At 45.4% G+C, this 20,128-nt stretch overlaps 1 protein-coding gene across 2 annotated transcripts in view; it reads left to right on the top strand.

The window, feature by feature from the left end:
- Positions 1-268: 268 nt before the first annotated feature.
- Positions 269-20,128, top strand: part of ITPR3 (inositol 1,4,5-trisphosphate receptor type 3) — a 104,467-nt gene continuing 84,607 nt past the window's right edge. For both annotated transcript variants that reach the window (XR_014527552.1, XM_083509150.1), the window contains exon 1: positions 269-1,532. Coding sequence is in view for 1 of the 2 variants with exons in the window: in XM_083509150.1 (XP_083365276.1) it covers positions 1,444-1,532 (89 nt within the window). In the remaining variant the exon portion in view is untranslated. The remainder of the gene's footprint in view (positions 1,533-20,128) is intronic.

Below are 20,128 nucleotides of genomic sequence, written 5' to 3'. Positions count from 1 at the left end.
GAAAGGAAGCCAGAACTTCTGGCACTACCTAGATGTTTTGGTACAACTCCCTCTCTTTCTGAAAGTGGTAAATACTGTTGTTTCAAAGAAGTTCTTTTGCGTGTGTCAAATACGGGAATCTGTTAGCTTTTTTTTTACAGGGTTAAACTGATGTCAGGTTCCCCTTTTATCTCCGCCCCTCCTTCTTTCTCTGGGTCGAGCAGATTCTGAGAATAAAGGGCCGCGGCCGCTTTAAAAACAACTACCGTAGCTACTCTACAGCCAAGCGAAACAAAAGGGAGAGTTAGCCCGAGCGAGTCTTGGCTTTCTGCTCTTTCTCTCTCTCTCTCTCTCTGGCTTTCAGTGTGTCGCCGGAGGCTGAGCTGCAGCGCCTACCTCGACAGGAAACCCGCGCGGCCGCTTGCCCGGACCGCGGCGAGAGCACTCTCGCGCGCAACTCCCGGCTTCAGCGCCACCAACTTTGTCCCCACGTGAATCAGCGGCGACGAAAGTATACGAAGCACGGGTGTGGAGTGGGCTTGTGCGTCCATACACGTGTGCGTATATGCACACGTGCGCTCACTGATGCGCGAATTAAGAGCATTTCTCCTCGGATCGGATTCAAAAGCCCAAGAGAGAGCGTGGTAGGACTGTGAATGGAGAAGATTGGTGTAAGGAGGAAAAAAGAGGGGCGTGTGTGTGTGTTTGTCTGTTTGTTTTCATTCTTCGTTGTCTTTGGCAGGAGCCTCGCGCCGTAATCGTGGGCAGTTCCGGCAAGAACAATCAGATAATGCTCCTTTTTGAAGCTCACCAAACGCACACACACTTCGGGCGAGGGCGGGGAGGTGGAGCAGAGGAAACAATTCATTTCCCTCCCCACCCACCTCCCCAAGTTTCTTGTTCCCTCCACATGCAAGAGAGGCGCTTCTTCAGAAGCAAAGGACTTTTTTTTCTTGCTTTCTCAATGCTGGAAAAGTTTCTTCCGTGGGTGGGAGGGGCGTGGCCAGCAGGGGTGTGGCTTTTCCGCCGCCACCCCCCCCCAGCTCGCAGTCCCAATTTGCATCGAATGTTTCATCAGGACTTCCTGATCGCTTTCTATTGGCTGCAGGTAGAGAGCTGGACGAAAAAGAGAGAGTGTCTCGCTGGGAACTCATGCAAATCTCTGGCCGATCTCCGCCGCTCCCCCCCCTCCACCGCGCGCCAGCCCCAACTACACAGCCGCGCTTCTTTCCCTCCTCGTTTGCTGCCGAGCCGAGCCTCGTCCCGGCGGATAAGCCCAAGCACGTGTGAACGGAGGGCGATCCCTTGCCCGGACGCCCCTCTCTGGCGGAGGAGCCTTTGGACCATTGCATCCTGGTGCCCCGCCGGCCACATGGTGGATCGCCCGGGTGGGAGGTGAACAGCTCGAGAGAGGAGAAGGGGGGGAGGCGGGCAAGGCGTCGGGACACCAGCCGAGTTGGAATCATGAATGAGATGTCCAGCTTCTTGCACATTGGGGACATCGTCTCCTTGTACGCCGAAGGGTCGGTCAATGGCTTCATCAGCACTTTGGGGTGAGTTTGCAGCGCCCTTTCCTGCGGGGTTGAGGAGGGTGGGAAGAGAGAGAGCCAGTCCTTGCGGGGAAAGGAGCTCGGCGGCGGCGCTGAGAAGGAAACGGAGCCGTTTCTAGGGGCTGCGATGGCTTCACTGGTCTCATCGAGGGCGATGCGCGAGTCTTTCGTTAGCCTGAAGTTGAGCTGAAGTTCCGGAGAGCGCCTGAGTCGCGCACACACCCCACGGCCCATGGTGTTTTTTTTGAGAGTGGTTGGAGCACAGACGCGGGCATGCAAGCACTGCTGAATGGCAGCGGGGATCTATTTCTGTAGGGCCTGGATCGAGGGTGAAGTGGTTTGTTGTTCGCTTGTTTTGTCCTGCAAGGATCTGCTTGCCGAGCGTGGTCAAAAGCTCGGCTGGTGTGGAGTCTTCCTGGTTTGGGCTGTAATTTAGTCCCTAGCCAGCAGGGGTCCGGGCTCGATGACAAGGGCAAGTCAGCCTCAGACTCGCAGAGTGGGAAGGTACCACGAGAGTCATCCTTCAGTTCAACCCCCTCCCCGACATTACAGGAATCTTTTACCCAAAGAAACCTGAGTCTCATTCTCTACGGACTGAGCTGACAGTGGGCTTCCTTGAGCCTCTTTAAGTTTTTGGGAAAGACAGTTGCTTTGGCCATAAAAGTCAGTGCCTGCTCTGGCAACCAGGAATAAAATTGCTCTGACCTCTGGGCCAATTTACACAATATATTTTTAAGCCACCCAGTTCTTCCTGGGTTTGCACTTGCCTGGGCGGATGTAATTGGTAACAAGTTATCATGCATATTGTCTCCAGAGAGCACCATGACTGTGACAATGGGGGGGGGGGGGAGTATCTGAACAATCCTGGGGATTGTTGCCGCCCCCATGTATGTGATTGCCTGATCAACACATCAAGTGTGGGCATAGCCAAGGAGGAGGCAGGGAGGCAGCAGCCCCCCAAATCAATACAAATCTGAGGTTATGCCCCCAAAACCCGCCTCCCCTAACAAAAATCCTGGCTATGCTCGTGCTTGAGAGCCCCATTTATCCAGAACTATTTGCTAGGACATAAGATGTACTGAATGAACTAGCCCTAACTGGCATTTTGATCCCCGAAGTGACAGGGATTTACTTTTCTCCTGCTCATCCCTGCCCCTCTTAAAGTTTTCAACAGTGATGTTGATACGTAAATCCTGTTACTTTGCTTCTCACTTGTGATCAACAACACCCCCTCCGAAAGAAAAAAAGCATGACCCAATACCATTAATGCAATTAATACTGTCAGTGTTGTACAGATGAATGCTAATCTGCAGCAAAGAGAGTTCCTGCTTTTGCCTTTATTTTAGAAAAACAAACTGTATCACGAACTGTAGACGCCTTTTCCTGAATCACCCTGGCCTGGCCTCGCTAGCGCTGTCTGCTCCCAGCTCACCCTCCCACCCTTGTTCCTCCTCTCTCCAAATCTCTCCCTTCGCTTTTGTCCTGTCTTCTGCTTAATATTGTGAGCCTGCTGGGCAGGGACTTTGTCACTTCTGCCTTGTGTGCAGCACCTAGTGCAGGGCTGGCGCTCCATAGCCGCTAATTAGCAGCCATGAATCAGTGCCTGTAAACTGTGACATAACCTGCCAAGTAGCTTGTCAGTGCACAGTACTCAGTAGCTGCTAAGACTGTGCAGTCCAGCTGTGCTAATTTATTCTTTGCTCTGGTGGGCTGTTTGTATCCTCAGCAGACCCTGTAAGCCTTCCCCGGGAGAAGAAAAGGAACAAAGTAATGTTAGTGGCTGGGTGTGGGTAGGTTCTTGCTTGCTGTCTGCCAGCCAAGGATCTTGCTTAGAGTTGTGCTGTTTGTAAAAACCATGCAGGATGCCTGCAAATCTAGAGTAGGAGTCAACAGCGATGGCGCTGCCCCCACAACCGGCAGACCCAGGCGTTCTTTTTTAATGGGCCTAGCAGTCTGCTTGTGCCTAGATGGCAGAGTCCTATGTTGATTGCTCTATATGGGGATTTATACATGGGTGCTATGTAGTCAGTGGCTGAGGACAAGAAGAATTCCCTTACTGTCTGAAATGTAAGTGTTGAAGGGGGAGCACTGTGTTAACATCACAGCAGCTGCCATGCAGGCTGTAAACTGCTTTGTGCTTCTTGCAATCTTCCGTAGTTGGGAGGAGGTGCAGCAGAAGGCCCAACGAAGACTATGCAAGTTGGATACACTTCAGAGAAAATGCCCATTAGATGCATTTGGACTGGTGCAAGCAGAAAGTGAGTGACAAAAGTCACTTTATCCTCCTCTGGAAACAGGCAGGGGGTTTCTGTTATTGCTCTTCACTTGGTTCGAAGAACAGACTATAGAATTCCTTTAAGGGCCTGTAGCACTGTAACCCAGGAAGTTAGGACCAACTTTTTAGGAAGCAGCTACTTGGGTCCTGTACAACTGAGCATTACATTACCTGTACAATGGCCATTGTGGTCTTTGTGGAACACCACAGGATGAAATCAGATGATACCTTTGTCTTTTCAAGATTCAACTTAATTTATTTGTCCACATCCACCCTGTCTCAAGGGGACGCGGGTGGCGCTGTGGGTTAAACCACAGAGCCTAGGACTTGCTGATCAGAAGGTCAATCGAATCCCCGCGACGGGGTGAGCTCCCACCCGTTGCTCAAAAGCACATCAAAGTGCAAGTAGATAAATAGCTACCGCTCCGGCGGGAAGGTAAACGGCGTTTCCGTGCGCTGCTCTGGTTCGGCAGAAGCGGCTTAGTCATGCTGGCCACATGTACGCCGGCTCCCTCGGCCAATAAAGCGAGATGAGCGCCGCAACACCAGAGTCGGTCACGACTGGACCTAATGGTCAGGGGTCCCTTTACCTTTACCTTTTACCCTGTCTCTGCCTCCAAACTTGGGTTGTCATGTGTCTCTTTTTCCAGGACACGCCCTCTTTTTCGGGGGTAAAATTTGAGACAAATTGCATTTATTTGCTTTGAATGGCTGTCGTAGTTTTTTTTTCTTTTTCAAAATATGGCAACCCTACTCCAAGCACCTTTTCTGGCACCTCAGCTGCCTCTCCCAATTCAGATGAAACAGAGAGATAGAGCTAGGTGTCACCTGCTTATTGGTTTCATTTCACTCAGCAACTCATTATGACCGCTCCCAGATCACTCAGGAATTTATCAGATTCCTCATAAGTCTCAGAGATCCGTCTCAATTGGTCCCCCATCCCAGCAGTGTCAAATAAAGGCATTCAGCCCATCCCTTACCAGGAAATGTGGTGGGTGCTCTTATATATCTATTTTCATTTGATGTGCACTTAGACACTGCAATATTAAGCAGCATACAAATTATTAAAATGAAAAAGACAAAATTTGCAAATGTGAATTGCTTTGATGGTCCCATGTAGGTGGCAACTTACTCAACCCCAAGAAAACAAATCAGGACACAGATTTGCACAAAACATGCATGTGCTAGTTTGTATGTACCAGTATATATGGAGATTCAGAAATGCTTGCTTTTATTGATGCATTAATACAGTAACCCAGACTGTCATGGTTAGGTAACTTGTGTGCCTGCAAGTATCTAGGTGCTAACTGAAAGGCATCTCTAGGGCCCCTCCTGCTTTCCCTTCTAACGGTTCTTAGGCTTTAAATCAGACAGCCCTTCAAATAGAGGACTGTCCTCTTTAAAATAGGACACATGACCACCCTAGCCCTGTTGCATGGGTAGGCAAACTAAGGCCCAGGGGCCAGATCCGGCCCAATCACCTTCTAAATCTGGCCCACGGACAGTCCAGGAATCAGCGTGTTTTTACATGAATAGAATGTGTCCTTTTATTTAAAATGCATCTCTGGGTTGTTTGTGGGGCCTGCTTGGTGTTTTTACATGAGTAGAATGTGTGCTTTTATTTAAAATGCATCTCTGGGTTATTTGTGGGGCATAGGAGTTTGTTCATATTTCCCCCCCAAAATATAGTCCGGCCCCCCACAAGGTCTGAGAGACAGTGGACCGGCCCCCTGCTGAAACAGTTTGCTGATCTCTGCCCTATTGGAAAGGAGTAGTTCACTGCCTTTGCTACTGCAGTAGTGCAGATCAGTGAGAAATGGAATGAACTTTCAGTTGCTCATTTTTTGAAATACCGTAGTTACTTTCTCTCATTGAACTCATTGTTTAAGTGTAGTTGGACTGTGTGTGTGCCCTTTGTGCATAAATTTCAATCACAGCTCAAGCTCTTTGCTAAGGTTGGTATTGAAAGTCTGCCAAAACACTAAAATTGCATGAAATGACAAGGTTGGAATGAATGCAGGAGACAATTAAAGACTTCTTGCAGAAATGAAAGGCTTGCTCTCCTGCCTGTAACAGAAGAACCCGTTGGTGACCAAACATGTCAAATTACCCTAAGGCTAAATAAAGCTGCCAGTTACACCCTTCCCATTGCATACTTAGTTCTGAAGGCTTTGCGTTAATCTCATCAAAGGTGGAGGGGGTTGGGGAATCTACCAATGATGCGGGAGTAAAGCAGCAAACATGAGCACAACTGTGATCACAAGGACAGTTATTAAAGGGGGGCTTATTTCTATTAGCAGATGCAAACCCTTATTTTGCTCATTCCTGTGTCTCACTGAGGAGTTACGTCTGCCCAGATAGCGAACCATTATTGTATAATTACAGTGACAGTAGCTTGGCTGTTGCCATGGCTAAGGAAATGACACTCAGTAGCCATGGAGGTTACAATTCTACATCTCATGTGCCTTGCCATGAAAGGTCTTGCAATAACGTGGCTTTTAATTTGCTTATCTAACAGAATCTTTATTTAGGAAATGCTCCTGATATTTTTTTTTCTATGTTCAGTTCAAACATCCATATTGGCATAATAACTATACCAACAACAGTAAGGGGTTAGAGGGGGGTAGAGCCTGGAAATACAGGTTGATTAGCTTAATGTCTGTTCCAGAAAAAACTGATGGAAATCATTGTTAAAGACAGAGTTACTGAGCATATAGAAGGACAAGTCTTGCTGAAGCATAACTAGCATGGCTTCTGCATGTGTAGGACCTGTCTCACTAGCCTACCCAAGTACTAGAAGAGTGTCAACAAGCATATTGATAGAGAGGTTCCTGTTGCCACGGTGTACTTAGACTTCAAAAAAGAATGTTTAGCAGTGATGGAGTGAGAAAAGTCATATTGCGGATTAGTAACTGATTAACAAACATGAAGCAGAAAGAAGGAATAACTGGATAGTTCTCCCAATGGAGGGATGTGGAGAATGAAATCTGCAAGGATCAATATACCCAGTGGCGGAGCTTCATGCTCCAGCACCGGGGGACGGAGAGCAGGTGGGGGCGGGGCTGGCGGGTGTCCCGGGAGCATGGCACGCTGCTCGTAGGGGCGTGGTGCCCAGCGTGGGCGGGGGGGGGACAGCCACGATGGCACCCCACCAGGATCGTGCTGCCAGGGGCGGTGCGCTCCCCCGGCACTCCTCTTCCTCCACCAGTGAATATACCTGTGCCTTTTAACTTTCTATAAGAAGGGAAGATGGGTAAGGTAGACCTAGGAACTGCTTCTGTTTTTGCTCTTTACTAAATTAGGACAGTGGTCTGTGCAGTCCACTTCTGTCTGCCCTGATTGGCAACTCCTCTTAGGATGCAGGTCTTTGCGAACCCTCCTGATGGTGATGGACCCTAAGACGTTCTGCATGCTAGGAGTGGGCTCTGTCAATGAGTCATGCACATTGTAATCATTTTCAGCCATTTTCAGATAAAGGCACATTCTAATCATTGCCCTGTACAGATGGTCAACTAGGGCATGGAAAGATTGACTTATTTTCAGAGTGTGACTGGACAGCAGATTTGGCTTTCAGTTCTTAGTCCTTTGTCCTAATTGTTGCTTCCTTCCTTGCTGCTTAGCCGTGAGCTAAACATACAAAGCTACCTTATATTGAATCTGGCCTTTGTCCCATTAAACCCAGTGCTGTCCATTGGCAGTGGCTCTCCAAGGTGACTTACTTCCTAAATGTACTACCTGAGGTCCTTTTTAACTAATGATGCCAGGACTGAATCTGGGGACCCTCTGCCAGCAGCAAAAGGCAGCCCTGCTCTCCAGTGTGGAATTGGTCAAAGGGATCTATACCAGGCATAGGCAAACTTGGCCCTCCAGATGTTTTGGGACTACAACTCCCATCATCTCTGACATGCATTGCTAGTGCTGTAATGCCAACCATGGCTTGGATCCCAACTACTCATACTTAGCATAGACCCATTAAAATCAATGGGATTTAAATTTGCTCTGGATATGACAAACCTGGATTTAGTCCTATAACTCTGGATGGGTATCCAGTGAATCATGAGAATTTGGTGAGGGAACTGAGCTAGATCTTCCCTACTGTTACAGTTCCCAGAGTACCTTGGGGAAAGCAAATTACTATTAAACCTGCAGTGTCAAGACACCCCAAAGCTGACAGGGATAATTATGGCAGAAGGGTGGGCAGAAGCTAAATTGTGACCTATTACCCTGTTTCTGGTGAACCATTTTGTAAAGTCTATGGTGGATCTATTCCTTGATCTAGACCAGGATTCCAGAATATAGACTACCGGTAGTCTATCCCAGGACTTGCAGATAATTCTGGGAGGAACAACACCAGTCCACATGTAACTGTGAACAAGGAAAATACTCCGAAAGAAACCTCTTTATTTAACAACCACAGTCTCAGTCCATGTTCTGATTTCTAAGGGTCCCAGGCCTCTGAACTCAGCACTCCTAAATCCCTTCTGGTTGCAGGTTGCAAAAAGTGCTGGACTATGTGAACCTTGATTGGATCCACAGGACACTACTTATGTCTTTTAGCAAGAGTTCTTAGTCATAATTCTCTAACACGATGCCTTAAAAGTTGAGAGAACTTGAACTTAAATAAATAAATAAATAATTTATGCTTTCCACAGTAAATTGGTACATATATTCTTCACTATCCTCCTCTCACTTTGAACAGGCAGCTAGTGTTAGTAAATGTTAGTAAAAAAGAAGAAGAAAAAGGAGGGAAAGTCAGTGTGGACCATAGGAAATTAAACCAACACCTGTTAAAATGTGTTTGGGGCAACACATTCAGCCAATATTGTAGACACAAATGCAATTATTTGAATTAATTCTTTACACCACAAACCGCAAACTTGCATTCCATCAATGTAGAACTACTACTGCTTATTGTGAAGAATGGAGCATGCAAACAGTATGTCAGAAAAGAGAGTATGACTATATGCTGGAATTGCACTCTGACCTGGTTGAAGAGGAAGGGCATTGAGTAAACATGGCTGTATAAGTGACTGCTATTTAGTTTTCAATCACACCTTTAGATAACTATTATTGTGGCTGCATGTGGATTTGCAGGGTGGGGCTCCATGGAACAGGATTTAGTACACAGGAAAACAGCAGCAGCAAATCTACATGGTGTGAAATATCATTCTGTCTGCAACAATTAAACAGGCACAATAACATGGCTTTGGCAGTTATTGTCTCATGCTCTTCCAGTGTTAAGAAAGAATGGGATCCATTTCAATTGGCTAGTAGGGAGGTAAATGCTCAGAGGGCACAGAAGACATTTTTATAATGCAAAGATTTCCTTCTTATGAGTAGTCAATATTGTCACGAGCCCTGTAGTGTGCAGTCAGAATTTGGTTGGATTGGCAGGCTCTGACTCAGGTATAGGCAAACCTGGCCCTCCAGATGTTTTGGGACTACAACTCCCATCATCCCTAGCTAACAGGACCAGTGGTCTTAGGGAAGAGGGAGCAGGGATGCTAGCTTCTCCTCATTTTCCTGTAGAGTGGAGAGTTTCAGTGGAGGCTGGGGAGGGCTTGGAACAGCCAAGTGGGGAGGCAGAACTGGAGGTAGCAACTGAACAGGAACCCGAGCCGAAGAGTGCAGTCTTGAATCAGGTGCTACCTTCACAGGTGGGAGTAACAGACCCACCCACCCGAAAGGTGGGTGGGTCCAACATTCCTGCAAGGCAAAGGTGTTTTGCAAAGGAGAGTGCCACACCTTGTCTTTCAAAGCTTGGTGGGTGAGGCGTGGAAACTTGTTAGGGCATCTTCATTGCTTTCATCCAGTTCTGAACTTCTTGTCCTGCTCTTCAGCTCCTGAGCCATGACTCCTGTTTCTTGTGTCTGCTGCTGAACCTGGACCATTGTTTGCCTGGATAAATATCTCTTTCTTACTTACAAGCAAGAGCCTCTGCTTGGGTGTGTCAGGGTGGCAGTCAGGGCAGATAGCCAATGTTCTCTGGTGCCAGCTTCTTGAGGCACACATGTTTATTAAGCTTATGTTGGCTGGTTTGGCTGTAAAGTAGGAATTGGAGGTTAGCTTCTAACATTAAACATAGTGCATGAATGATAGAAACAAAACCCACATCCTTCCTCTCACCCCTCTCCTACTCTAAAATGGTTTCTCCCACCTTTGCAGATACCCGATGTGAGCCAAGGGAAACCACCTTACAGCTGTGGAGCATGGGAAATTAAGAGAGAGGAAGGAACAGGTTTCATTCCAGTCCTCTATGCACGTCATTTAATTTTAAAGTTAACTCCTCCTCACCCACCCACCCCAAGCTGATGTGTTAGAATCTAATCAAATTCTTTCCAGGCTTAAAAAATGTACACATATGCTTTTTGGACTATGTGTGTTCTGTGAAAGAAAGTTTTATATATGCAGATAGTTAAAGAAGGCACCGATAGCTACACACATTGTTTGGGTAAGTTCACATTTTTGGCACCAATACGTGATCTTCTTCATAAAACAATATTTGTTGCAATCAGTACTTCTCATAAGATCATTGAAATAGTCTTAACCAGGTCAGGGTCCTTTCTTCATTTGGACACTGTCTGCAGAGGAGGAATGTCCATTTGAATCTGAACCTTGCTTGCATATGGACTTCAGTAACTGCTATTCAGCACATTTAGCCCCTTTGAACTTGGACAGGGGTGTGGCCAGGCAAACCAAGTCAGCCCACTGGGCAATGAGGAATGACTGACTTTGCCCACTGGCCAGATCCAGTTCCATAGCTCTGATTTTTCTGATGGTGTCTTATGTGAAAGCGTAAGAAAAGCCATAGAACATCACCGTGTACTTAATGGAACACAAACAGTCCTTGAAAATTGCTCATAGCAATTTAAAGTGAATCTGCACACCTAATTGCGGTGATGGCTTGCTAATTTGCATGTGCAAAATTGCCATCTCCTGATGAGTGATGATGATGGTTCATTTGTTCTTACCGCCTCAGGCAATTATTCAACAGGAGCCCCTTCCCTCTCCCCATATCGGCCTTCACCAAATACCCATGGGAAGGGAAGATGGAATCAGGCTTGCTGTCATTGCTTTGTGCACTTGGTCAAAGGTGCGGTTAGAGCATCTGTGTGTACAAATAGACACACACAGGCTGTGTACATGTACAGGGACCTTGCCTTTTGCAGAATTCACAGTTGCACGGAGAGAGGCTGTGCTTGTTTAGATGCTGCAGGCCCTATTCAAGGAATACTCACAGGTTGGAAGTGGGGGCAGAGGGTACAATCCCATTCCTGTCTTCAGAGAATGCACGAAAACAGCTAGGAAGGAGCAACACTGAAAGGAAAATAAGTGTGTCCTGGGTTGTCTCACAGCTTGCCTTAGACTGGATTAGACTGAATTATCCATTGAAAACCCAACAACCATGATGAGAGGTGCCTTTCAGGATCTCAGTCAGTGATCTGTTTACAGCAGTGGTTGGCTGAGTGTCTTTGGCTATTCACAAGCAGGGTGTACAGAAATGACGGTCTGTGTTTGCCTTCAGCACCTGTTTTTTTTGTATCCACTGCTGCAGAATGTGATGCTGGCTGGTTGAGCCACTAGTTTCAAAGGACTAGACCTGCTTTCTCCAATATGGTGCCCCCTAGATGTTATTGGATTACAACTCCCATTAGTTCCAGCCACCATGGCCAGCAGTCAGGTATGATGGGAGTTGTAGTTCAACAGCATCTGGAGGACACCAGGATGAGAAAACTAGGACTAAGTCTGACACCTCAGTGGTGTTTTGTTTTTTTAAAGGCTGAGATCACAAATGCATTCCCATCACTTTATGCTTGCAGCACCGAAAAAGGATTTGAATGGAGCTTCATGTTGCATTTGTTTCTGAAGTGTGTCTTAGGTTGGGGCAAAATAAAACAGATTATAGATGGATGTTGATCAAATGGTGGAGAAGCAGGAATTCTGGTGGCAGATGTGTCAGTAGGAAAAGTGCTAAAACCACAGCTTCTATGTTTCCCTTTAGGGATTTTTTCCCCAGGACTGTGTGGTTCATGGTGTGTTGCGAGGCTGCATTTGCAATTTCCATGTCACAGTTCCATTCAAGTGAAAGCTCTTTAGCTAGCTGCCTTAGACACCTAGAGTGGCCAGATGGTGAAGAGGACAGGACTGCTCTACCTTGAGTAGTTGTGTAGAATAAGGCACTTCAGCAGTTATAGGTCTACTCTACAAAGTCAGCACCACTGAAGTGCAATGTCTGCCACATATGGATAGCTTGAAGGGGCAAAATCAAAGGGTAGGGCCACACTTTAGTGTTGTGATGAGGGCAAGGGTGCTTGCCTTCAAACTGAACTACTATTTTTTGTGAAGTCCCTGTTTTGTGGACTAGAAATGTCTGAGGGCATCATTGATGGGAGAAAGGAGTACCAGGGAGTGGAGTGAACCATCCTTGGCTGAGAGTCTTGGGTGGGAAATAGCAACCTGGGTGAGAGCCAGAAAGCTGCCCAGAACAACACATGAGTATTTTATACGCTTCTGCCAATGCTTTTACTGTTGCCTTGATATTTTGCTGCAGACTAGATTGAGAGATTGGTGATTAAGAAGGAAGTGTTGGAGAGATTGGGTGGATGGTGCATTTGTGAGTATTGGTGGAGGTGTGGGAGTAATATGGCATGAGTGATAATGGATGGGGGGCGCTCTGTGATTTGTGTTTATGCAGTGTGAATGGTCTGAGTAAGGAAATCGCTTGGGAGTAGGTAGAAGACAGAACTGGGTGTGATGTGCGTGTGTTAGTGGGGCGAATATGGCAAATCGGGAGTCTGACTGTGCTTTGGCAAGACTGAGGGTAAAGAGAGAAGGGATACTGCCCCTATCCAAGTGGTTATAGGCAGCATGGTGGGCAAGGAGGTGGATAAGGTTGGAGGGCTTGAGGGCAGGGTCAGAATAGCTGCAGACAATACCTCTCTTCTGTTCTCCATTCACCTTACTGACACTTGGTGGCCAGGCTACTGAGCCATTTCCCCGATTCCTAAAAAGTTTTCTAAGAGTGTTGCTACATTTTGGGTTTCTTAAAAAAAACAAAATTGTTTCATCTGTTATTGCAGTCTTAGTTGTATATTGTTATTTCTGTTTTGTCTGTCTGTCTGTCTATCTATCTATCTATCTATCTATCTATCTATCTATCTATCTATCTATCTATCTATCATCATCTGTCATCTGCCCCCCTCCCACTTGTTATCTTTTCGTAAACTGCTTAGAGCAGGGGTCAGCAAACTTTTTTCAGCACGGGGCCGGTCCACTGTCTCTCAGACCTTGTGGGGGGCTGGACTATATTTTGGGGAAAGAATAAAAATGAATTCCTATGCCTCACAAATAACCCAGAGATGCATTTTAAATAAAAACACACTTTCTACTCATGTAAAAACAAGCTGATTCCTGGACCATCCGCGGGCCGGATTGAGAAGGCGATTGGGCTGCATCTAGCCCCCGGGCCTTAGTTTGCCTACCCTTGGTTTAGATAGTGTTCTGGTATTAAGTAGCATATAAATATATGAAATAAATAAATAGAATAACAGACACTCCAAGTGTCCCTATTTTCCAGGGATGTCCCTGATTTAGAAAAGCTGTCCCGCTTTCTGATTTGATCCTGGAATATCCTGCTTTTCCTTAGCATGTCCCTATTTTCATCGGAGAAATGCTGAAGGGTATGGAATAAGGCTTGCATTTTGAATCCTAAGAACAGTGCCTTGCTATCTAGATTGTCCTAGATTAACATCCTGTAGATTCATCCCAGTCCTCTGCTCTGTAACTGTACAAGAAATGCAGGATTTCTATTTTGGCGAGTTCCCTACTGGGACAATGCAGTGTGAATGCAAGTGCATCAATGGCCCAGCCTGGACCTGTGCTAATTAAACACTTGTTCAGCTTCCTTAGATCATGATACACTAATTGCCTGATTCTAACATCTAGATAAGGAACCCTGAATGGCCTAATTACAATACGGTTCTGTGTGCCTCACCTCCTTGCTGAATCTACTCTTGTATTAAATTTCATGTGTTAACTGTTTCACGTCAGCAACACTTGCGCATGCAATTCGCTGCAGCTAATCCTTGAAGGACATTTCAAGGGAAAGCAGAAAATGTGTTTGATTCTCTTCTGACCCTGCTGCTTTATCTTTTCTGGATGCCTTAAAACAACTGCAAATTGGTATGTACGGTATTTTGTTCTGTTCAGTCATTGTGCTGACCACAGCAATGACAAAGCAAGATAATGAAATCAATGCACTACATACATAACATAAAATTGGGGATCACCAAATTCATTACAAAGTAAAAAAAGTACCCAAGGAAATAAAACAGTTGTCCACTTTAAAAGCAATCATTGACACAGCCTCCCTTTGTCCTCATGAGGCTTTGAGTATCCACAAACTCTTGTCACTCAATGGGCTTAAACAGCACAGTGGGTGCCAGAAAATTGGATAGATACATACTGCACAAACAGAAGTTACACAACTTCTCTTTGAGCAATGTGTAGATCCAAACTTTCGTAATGGTGCAATCGTCTACATGCCTCCTTAGAGTTGGTCCTATTGAGTTCAATGGGTTTATTCCTAGGTAATTTGGTATAGAATGGCAGTCTAAGTGTATATTGATTTTCTTTGTTGCTTACCTATGGCATTCAAAGATCAGCAACTTTTAGTAACAGATATTTATGCTCAGTAATTTTAAATATCCACAAAAATGTCAGACACCATGTGAAATGCACCCTTTAGCTTTTGTTTAACAATAACCTCTTGAAAACCTTTCATTGAAATTACTGTAAAAGGTTATTAAATTAAATGTTCTAATGTGCTTGTGATGCTTCTTTGATTCGCTCACCTTTGATTTGCAAAGGCAACGAGAGTCAGTGTAAGTGAGAGCCAATGTAGAGTGTCACTCTTGAGTTAGAAGACCTGGGTTCAAATCCACACTTGGCCGTGAAGCTTACTGGGCGACATTGGACCACCAGCCAGTCTCTCTCAACCTAACCTACTTCACAGGGTTGTTGTGAGGAGAAAATGCTTGTAGAATGAGTGAGAGAGAACGAGGTATAATCTTTGGAGGAAAAGCGGTTTAGAAATGCAATAAGTAAATGCAAAATAATATACTACATAATTAAGAATATAGTTGCAGTCATTTGAATCTCAAATTTCAGATTTACCTCCTCTCTACTAAAGTGTTTTATGGCCTGTTTTCCCCAACATAGCCCCCATTTGCACTGGACACATACCCTCCAACATTTCTCTGATGAAAATAGGGTCGTCCCATTCCATAATGCTAATTTTACGATTTATACCCCACACATCTTACTGAGTTGCCCCAGCCACTCTGGGCGGCTTCCAACATATATAAAAACATAATAAAACATTAAACATAAAAAATGCCTTCCCTATACAGAATTGCATTCAGATGGCTTGGGGTTGGATAACTCCATACCTTCCAACATTTCTCCAATGAAAATAAGGACATCCTAAGGAAAAGTGGGACATTCCAGGATCAAATCAGAAACCGGGACGGCTTCTCTAAATCAGGGACATCCCGGGAAAATAGGGACACTTGGAGGGTCTGCTGTACATTTAAAGCAATACCATACCACTTTAAGCAAGCCATGGCTCCCTCCCCCCAAAAAGAATAATGTAAATCATAGAATTATAGAGTTGGAATAGACCACAAGGGCCATGGAGTCCAACCCCCTGCCAAGCAGGAAACACCATCAGAGCACTCCTGACATATGGTTATCAAGCCTCTGCTTAAAGACCTCCAAAGAAGGAGACTCCACCACACTCCTGGGCAGCAAATTCCACTGTCGAACAGCTCTTACTGTCAGGAAGTTCTTCCTAATGTTTAGGTGGAATCTTCTTTCTTGTAGTTTGAATCCATTGCTCCGTGTCCGCTTTTCTGGAGCAGCAGAAAACAACCTTTCTCCCTCCTCTATGTGACATCCTTTTATATATTTGAACATGGCTATCATATCACCCCTTAACCTCCTCTTCTCCAGGCTAAACATGCCCAGCTCCCTTAGCCGTTCCTCATAAGGCAGCGTTTCCAGGCCTTTGACCATTTTGGTTGCCCTCCTCTGGACACGTTCCAGTTTGTCAGTGTCCTTCTTGAACTGTGGTGCCCAGAACTGGACACAGTACTCCAGGTGAGGTCTGACCAGAGCAGAATACAGTGGCACTATTACTTCCCTTGATCTAGATGCTATACTCCTATTGATGCAGCCCAGAATTGCATTGGCTTTTTTAGCTTTATCTAAATCATAGAATTGTAGAGTGGGAAGGGACCACATGGGCCATCTATTCCAACCCCCTGCAAAGCAGGAATCTTTTACCCAACGTGGGGCATGAATGCATGACCCTGAGATAAAGAGTCTCATGGTAGCTTGTTAAGGGTGCTGGGTGTTTTTAGGAGGCTCCTATTCCACTCACAGAGCTACAATTCCCAGAATGGCTGAACAATAAATCCTTCTCCCCAGTGAACTTTGGGAAGTGAAAGGCAAGCCAAACATGGAAAGGAGAGAGAGCAGGCTAGTTTCTTACCAGAAAAAAACAGAAGAATGGTATCTGCATTTTATCCCATATCTCAGATTCTGCAAATGCTAGATATTTATTCTTTTTTTAAAATAATGAAAGCTGGCAATCTGGGGATTTATGGTTCATCCAGTGAAAGCAGCTGCCCTTCTCTTGCTTGCCTTCCCCATGTGGATGACCATGGTGTGGATATCATTATTATGAAGTTGCCCCCTGGGGAATTAAATACCAGGAGAGGAAATAGACTATAAACAATGTGTCAGGCACACCTTAGTCATCACTGTTTTTGTCTTTGCAAAGTGAATATTGATGACTAATATCCCTGGCATCAAATATGTCTTTGTTTCGTACGCTTGTATCATTGAAGATTGTTCTCTTCTGTCATTATCATAAAATAAGAAAATAAAACCGACCGTGTTTGCCTTTTTCCAGAGAGGGGAAGTGTCTGGCACTAGCCCCCAATTCCTAAATAATTGTGCGTACTCTTTGGAGGTGGGCATGGTATAAGTGAGATAATAAGACATGGCAATTATTCTACAGCACTTTGAAATCTTTAAAGTCTTTTGCATGCATTATTACAATGTCTTGATGACAAACCCGGGAAGGTAGATCTAATAAACGATGAGCAAAGAGTTTTGTTGCTTCTGAGTCAGACTGGGATTTGGGAGAGGGTGGAAATTCAGACGTTTCTAGAATGCAAGCTTCATTTCTTAGTCTTTATCTTTCTCTCTAGAGGACTCAGATAGATTGGGAAAGAAAAAGTGATTCATATGCGTTGTATATACAATATAACATTGTGACACCAGATGGCGCTGTGGAGTCCCATTTGTCTCTACCTGTTTTCCCTGTTTAAATTTACAACGCATTTAACTGAAATGCTTCTTTGATTTGTCTAGATCCAGCCTCTGTGTGCTAGCATTCACGGTTACTCACTGTGCTATTGAGTTAACAGTGCACTTCTGAAGGGCAATTAAGATTCTCTGTTTGTTGGAGGCAACTCCCAACATTCAGCCACCCCTCTATGAAATCAATAGGATTTATGCCCAAATATGAAGAAACGTAGAATCACAGAGTTGGAAGGGACCCTGAGGGTCATCTAGTCCAACCCCCTGCAGTGCAGGAAGTTTGCCCACAGCCATTCCTGGATGGACTCAAACCACCAGCCTTCCGATTAACAGCCAGACACACTAGCCCATTGCGCTACAGGAGAAGTATGTGATGGTTTCAGGACAAGCAGGACTTTGAGGCTCGGCACACATTAGCAGCTTGAAACGCAGCAAAGTCCACTCCTGGCCGCTGTGTTTCAAGACGCTTTTTAATATTGCTGTTCATACCAGAGAAGGAGTGGGGGTGTCTTCACCCAGTCTCTGTTACCTGATTTGTTTCCCCTGCACCAAACTCCAAATCACGGAAGCTGTCGTAGGTGCATACGCTATGATCTGTGCAGGCACAACAGCTGCCTGAAATGTACTCGCCTTGGTTTAACTGTGGCTTCTGTTTTCTAATCCAATGGAAACTGGCATGAGAGAAAGAGCATCAGGCAGGGGTGCTTCTGAAGAATCAACAGGACGCTTATGGATTGTAGCTAAAGTCATAGAATCATAGGACTATAGACTCGGAAGGGAACCAAAGGGTCATCTAGCCTTGTGTACTTGGGGCTTCAAACTCTGCATTGATTACTGCAATGTGTTATATGTAGGGCTGCCTCGGAAGACGGTTTGGAAACGTCAGCTGGTGCAGAATTCAGCGGCCAGGTTGCTCACTGGAGAAAGATGGTTTGAGCATATTACACCAATCCTGGTCCGACTGCACTGGCTACTGATTAGTTTCTGGGCCCAATTCAAAGTGCTGGTTTTGACCTATAAAGCCTTAAATGGCCCAGGACTGCAATACCTCAAGGACTGCCTCTTTCCATAATCTAGTGAGCCGGGTTCAGGTCTCCACTCCTCCACATGCAGCTGCTGAGTGACCTTGGGCTAGTCACACTTCTCTGAAGTCTCTCAGCCCCACTCACCTCACAGAGTGTTTGTTGTGGGGGATGAAGGGAAAGGAGAATGTTAGCCACTTTGAGACTCCTTCAGGTAGTGATAAAGCGGGATATCAAATCCAATCCAAACTCCTCCATATGAACCTACTTGGACCCTGAGATCTTCTGAGGTCCTCCTTCATGTGTCTTCTCCTCGAGAGGTCCAGAGGGCGTCAACACAAAAATGAGCCTTTTCTGTGGTGGTTCCCTGCTTGTGGAATGTTATCCCCAGGGAAGTTTGTTTGGTGTCTTCATTATACACCTTTATGAACCCGGCAAAAAGGTTCCTTTTTAATTAGGCCTTTGATTGAGCTGATCAACATCCCATACCCTTTTAAAATGTGGCTCTTTTTGGGGGGTAGTATTGGGTTGTTGCTTTTATTTTTGTCTTATATACCATGATATTTTCTGTGAACCGTCCTGAGAGCTCCGGGTATAGGGCGGTATATGAATTCAATCAATCATTCCATCCATCCATCCATCCATCCATCCATCCATCCTCTGGTGGTAGGAGCACACTAGAGCCAGAGTAAGTGTTAATGTGTACACAGTTGGAGTTTTGATGTAGGTTAAGAGCAAGCACAGCACATATGCATTTATCCTTCCCTGCCCCATATCTAATTATTTCCTCTTCCTTCCCCTGCTACAGATGGGCAGCAGAAAGAAGGGGTTGAAGGCAATGTTTGTGCATTAGAAACCTGGGGAATAGCTGATAAGGTTGGGAGGGGACACGCCCCGTGTAGTCCCTTTAGTATCATTTTCATGGAGAGTTTATGCCATCCTATCTCTTAAAACAGATAAGATTAGAGATACTGCCTTTTAATAAATAAGAATCAAACAAACCACAAATCAATGAATAAATATGCAAATAGAGCCTGGATGTTAAACGTATGGCTGGGTGGGTTAACAACTGGCCACGTGGCAACCCTAACTTAAAGGCATGCACTGCGGACTCTCAGAAGCAGGTCCTGGTTCTTGATATATGAACGGAAGCAGCACAAGCTATGGAGGTCCGGTGTCATGTAAACCCAGGCTGTGTTTCCAGAGCATCTGCTACCTTTTTGTTGTGTTAATTAGGTCACACATTGAAATGAATACTGCAGGATGCCCATTCGAAAGGAACAGATCCATTAGCCCGTTTGGGAAATGAAACCCCACTAGTCATTCCAGGTCCCATTATGTGGCTGTGAAAGAATGTGATAAGCTGTGTAACCGGGGTGGGAAGAGGAGGTGGAACAATGTGGAAGGACCAGGAAGAGTGAATGGAAAAGTGAACTGACAGCAAGGAAGTTGTGCATGTCAGCAAAAACTGATTGGATGGAAGCCTGATAAATAGAAATAACAAATAGTTTCAGGGTTAAGCATGTGACTGATAGGAATACATGGGGAAGACTATTGTTGTTCTAGTTGGTCTGCTTCTCTGTGTCTCTTTTCCACTCCATATTTCCTCCTTTCTAATCCATCTCCTGCCTCTATTTTCTCATTCCAAAAGTGGATCCTGGGATAGCAATCTCTTCCCTGATTGAACCTTAGGAACTTAATCCTTCTCTTCACATTGTAGACAGAGTTTCATAATCTCCCCATTGCCCTCATTCACAAATCAGACGTCTTCAAAGCCAGGCTGCTGAACACACCCCGTTACTCTCTCATCTTCTTCCTACAAAAGTATATTTTTGTTCTGTTCCTTATTCTTTAGGTTTACACCCTGCCCTTCATCACTTTCGTGATCCCAGAGAGGATTGAAGCGATTTAAA

The sequence above is a fragment of the Podarcis liolepis genome (genome assembly GCF_965112155.1).
Source record: "Podarcis liolepis genome assembly, chromosome: 6".
In the NCBI taxonomy this organism is placed as follows: Eukaryota; Metazoa; Chordata; class Lepidosauria; order Squamata; family Lacertidae; genus Podarcis; species Podarcis liolepis.
This window is presented reverse-complemented; position numbering and strand designations above follow the sequence as displayed.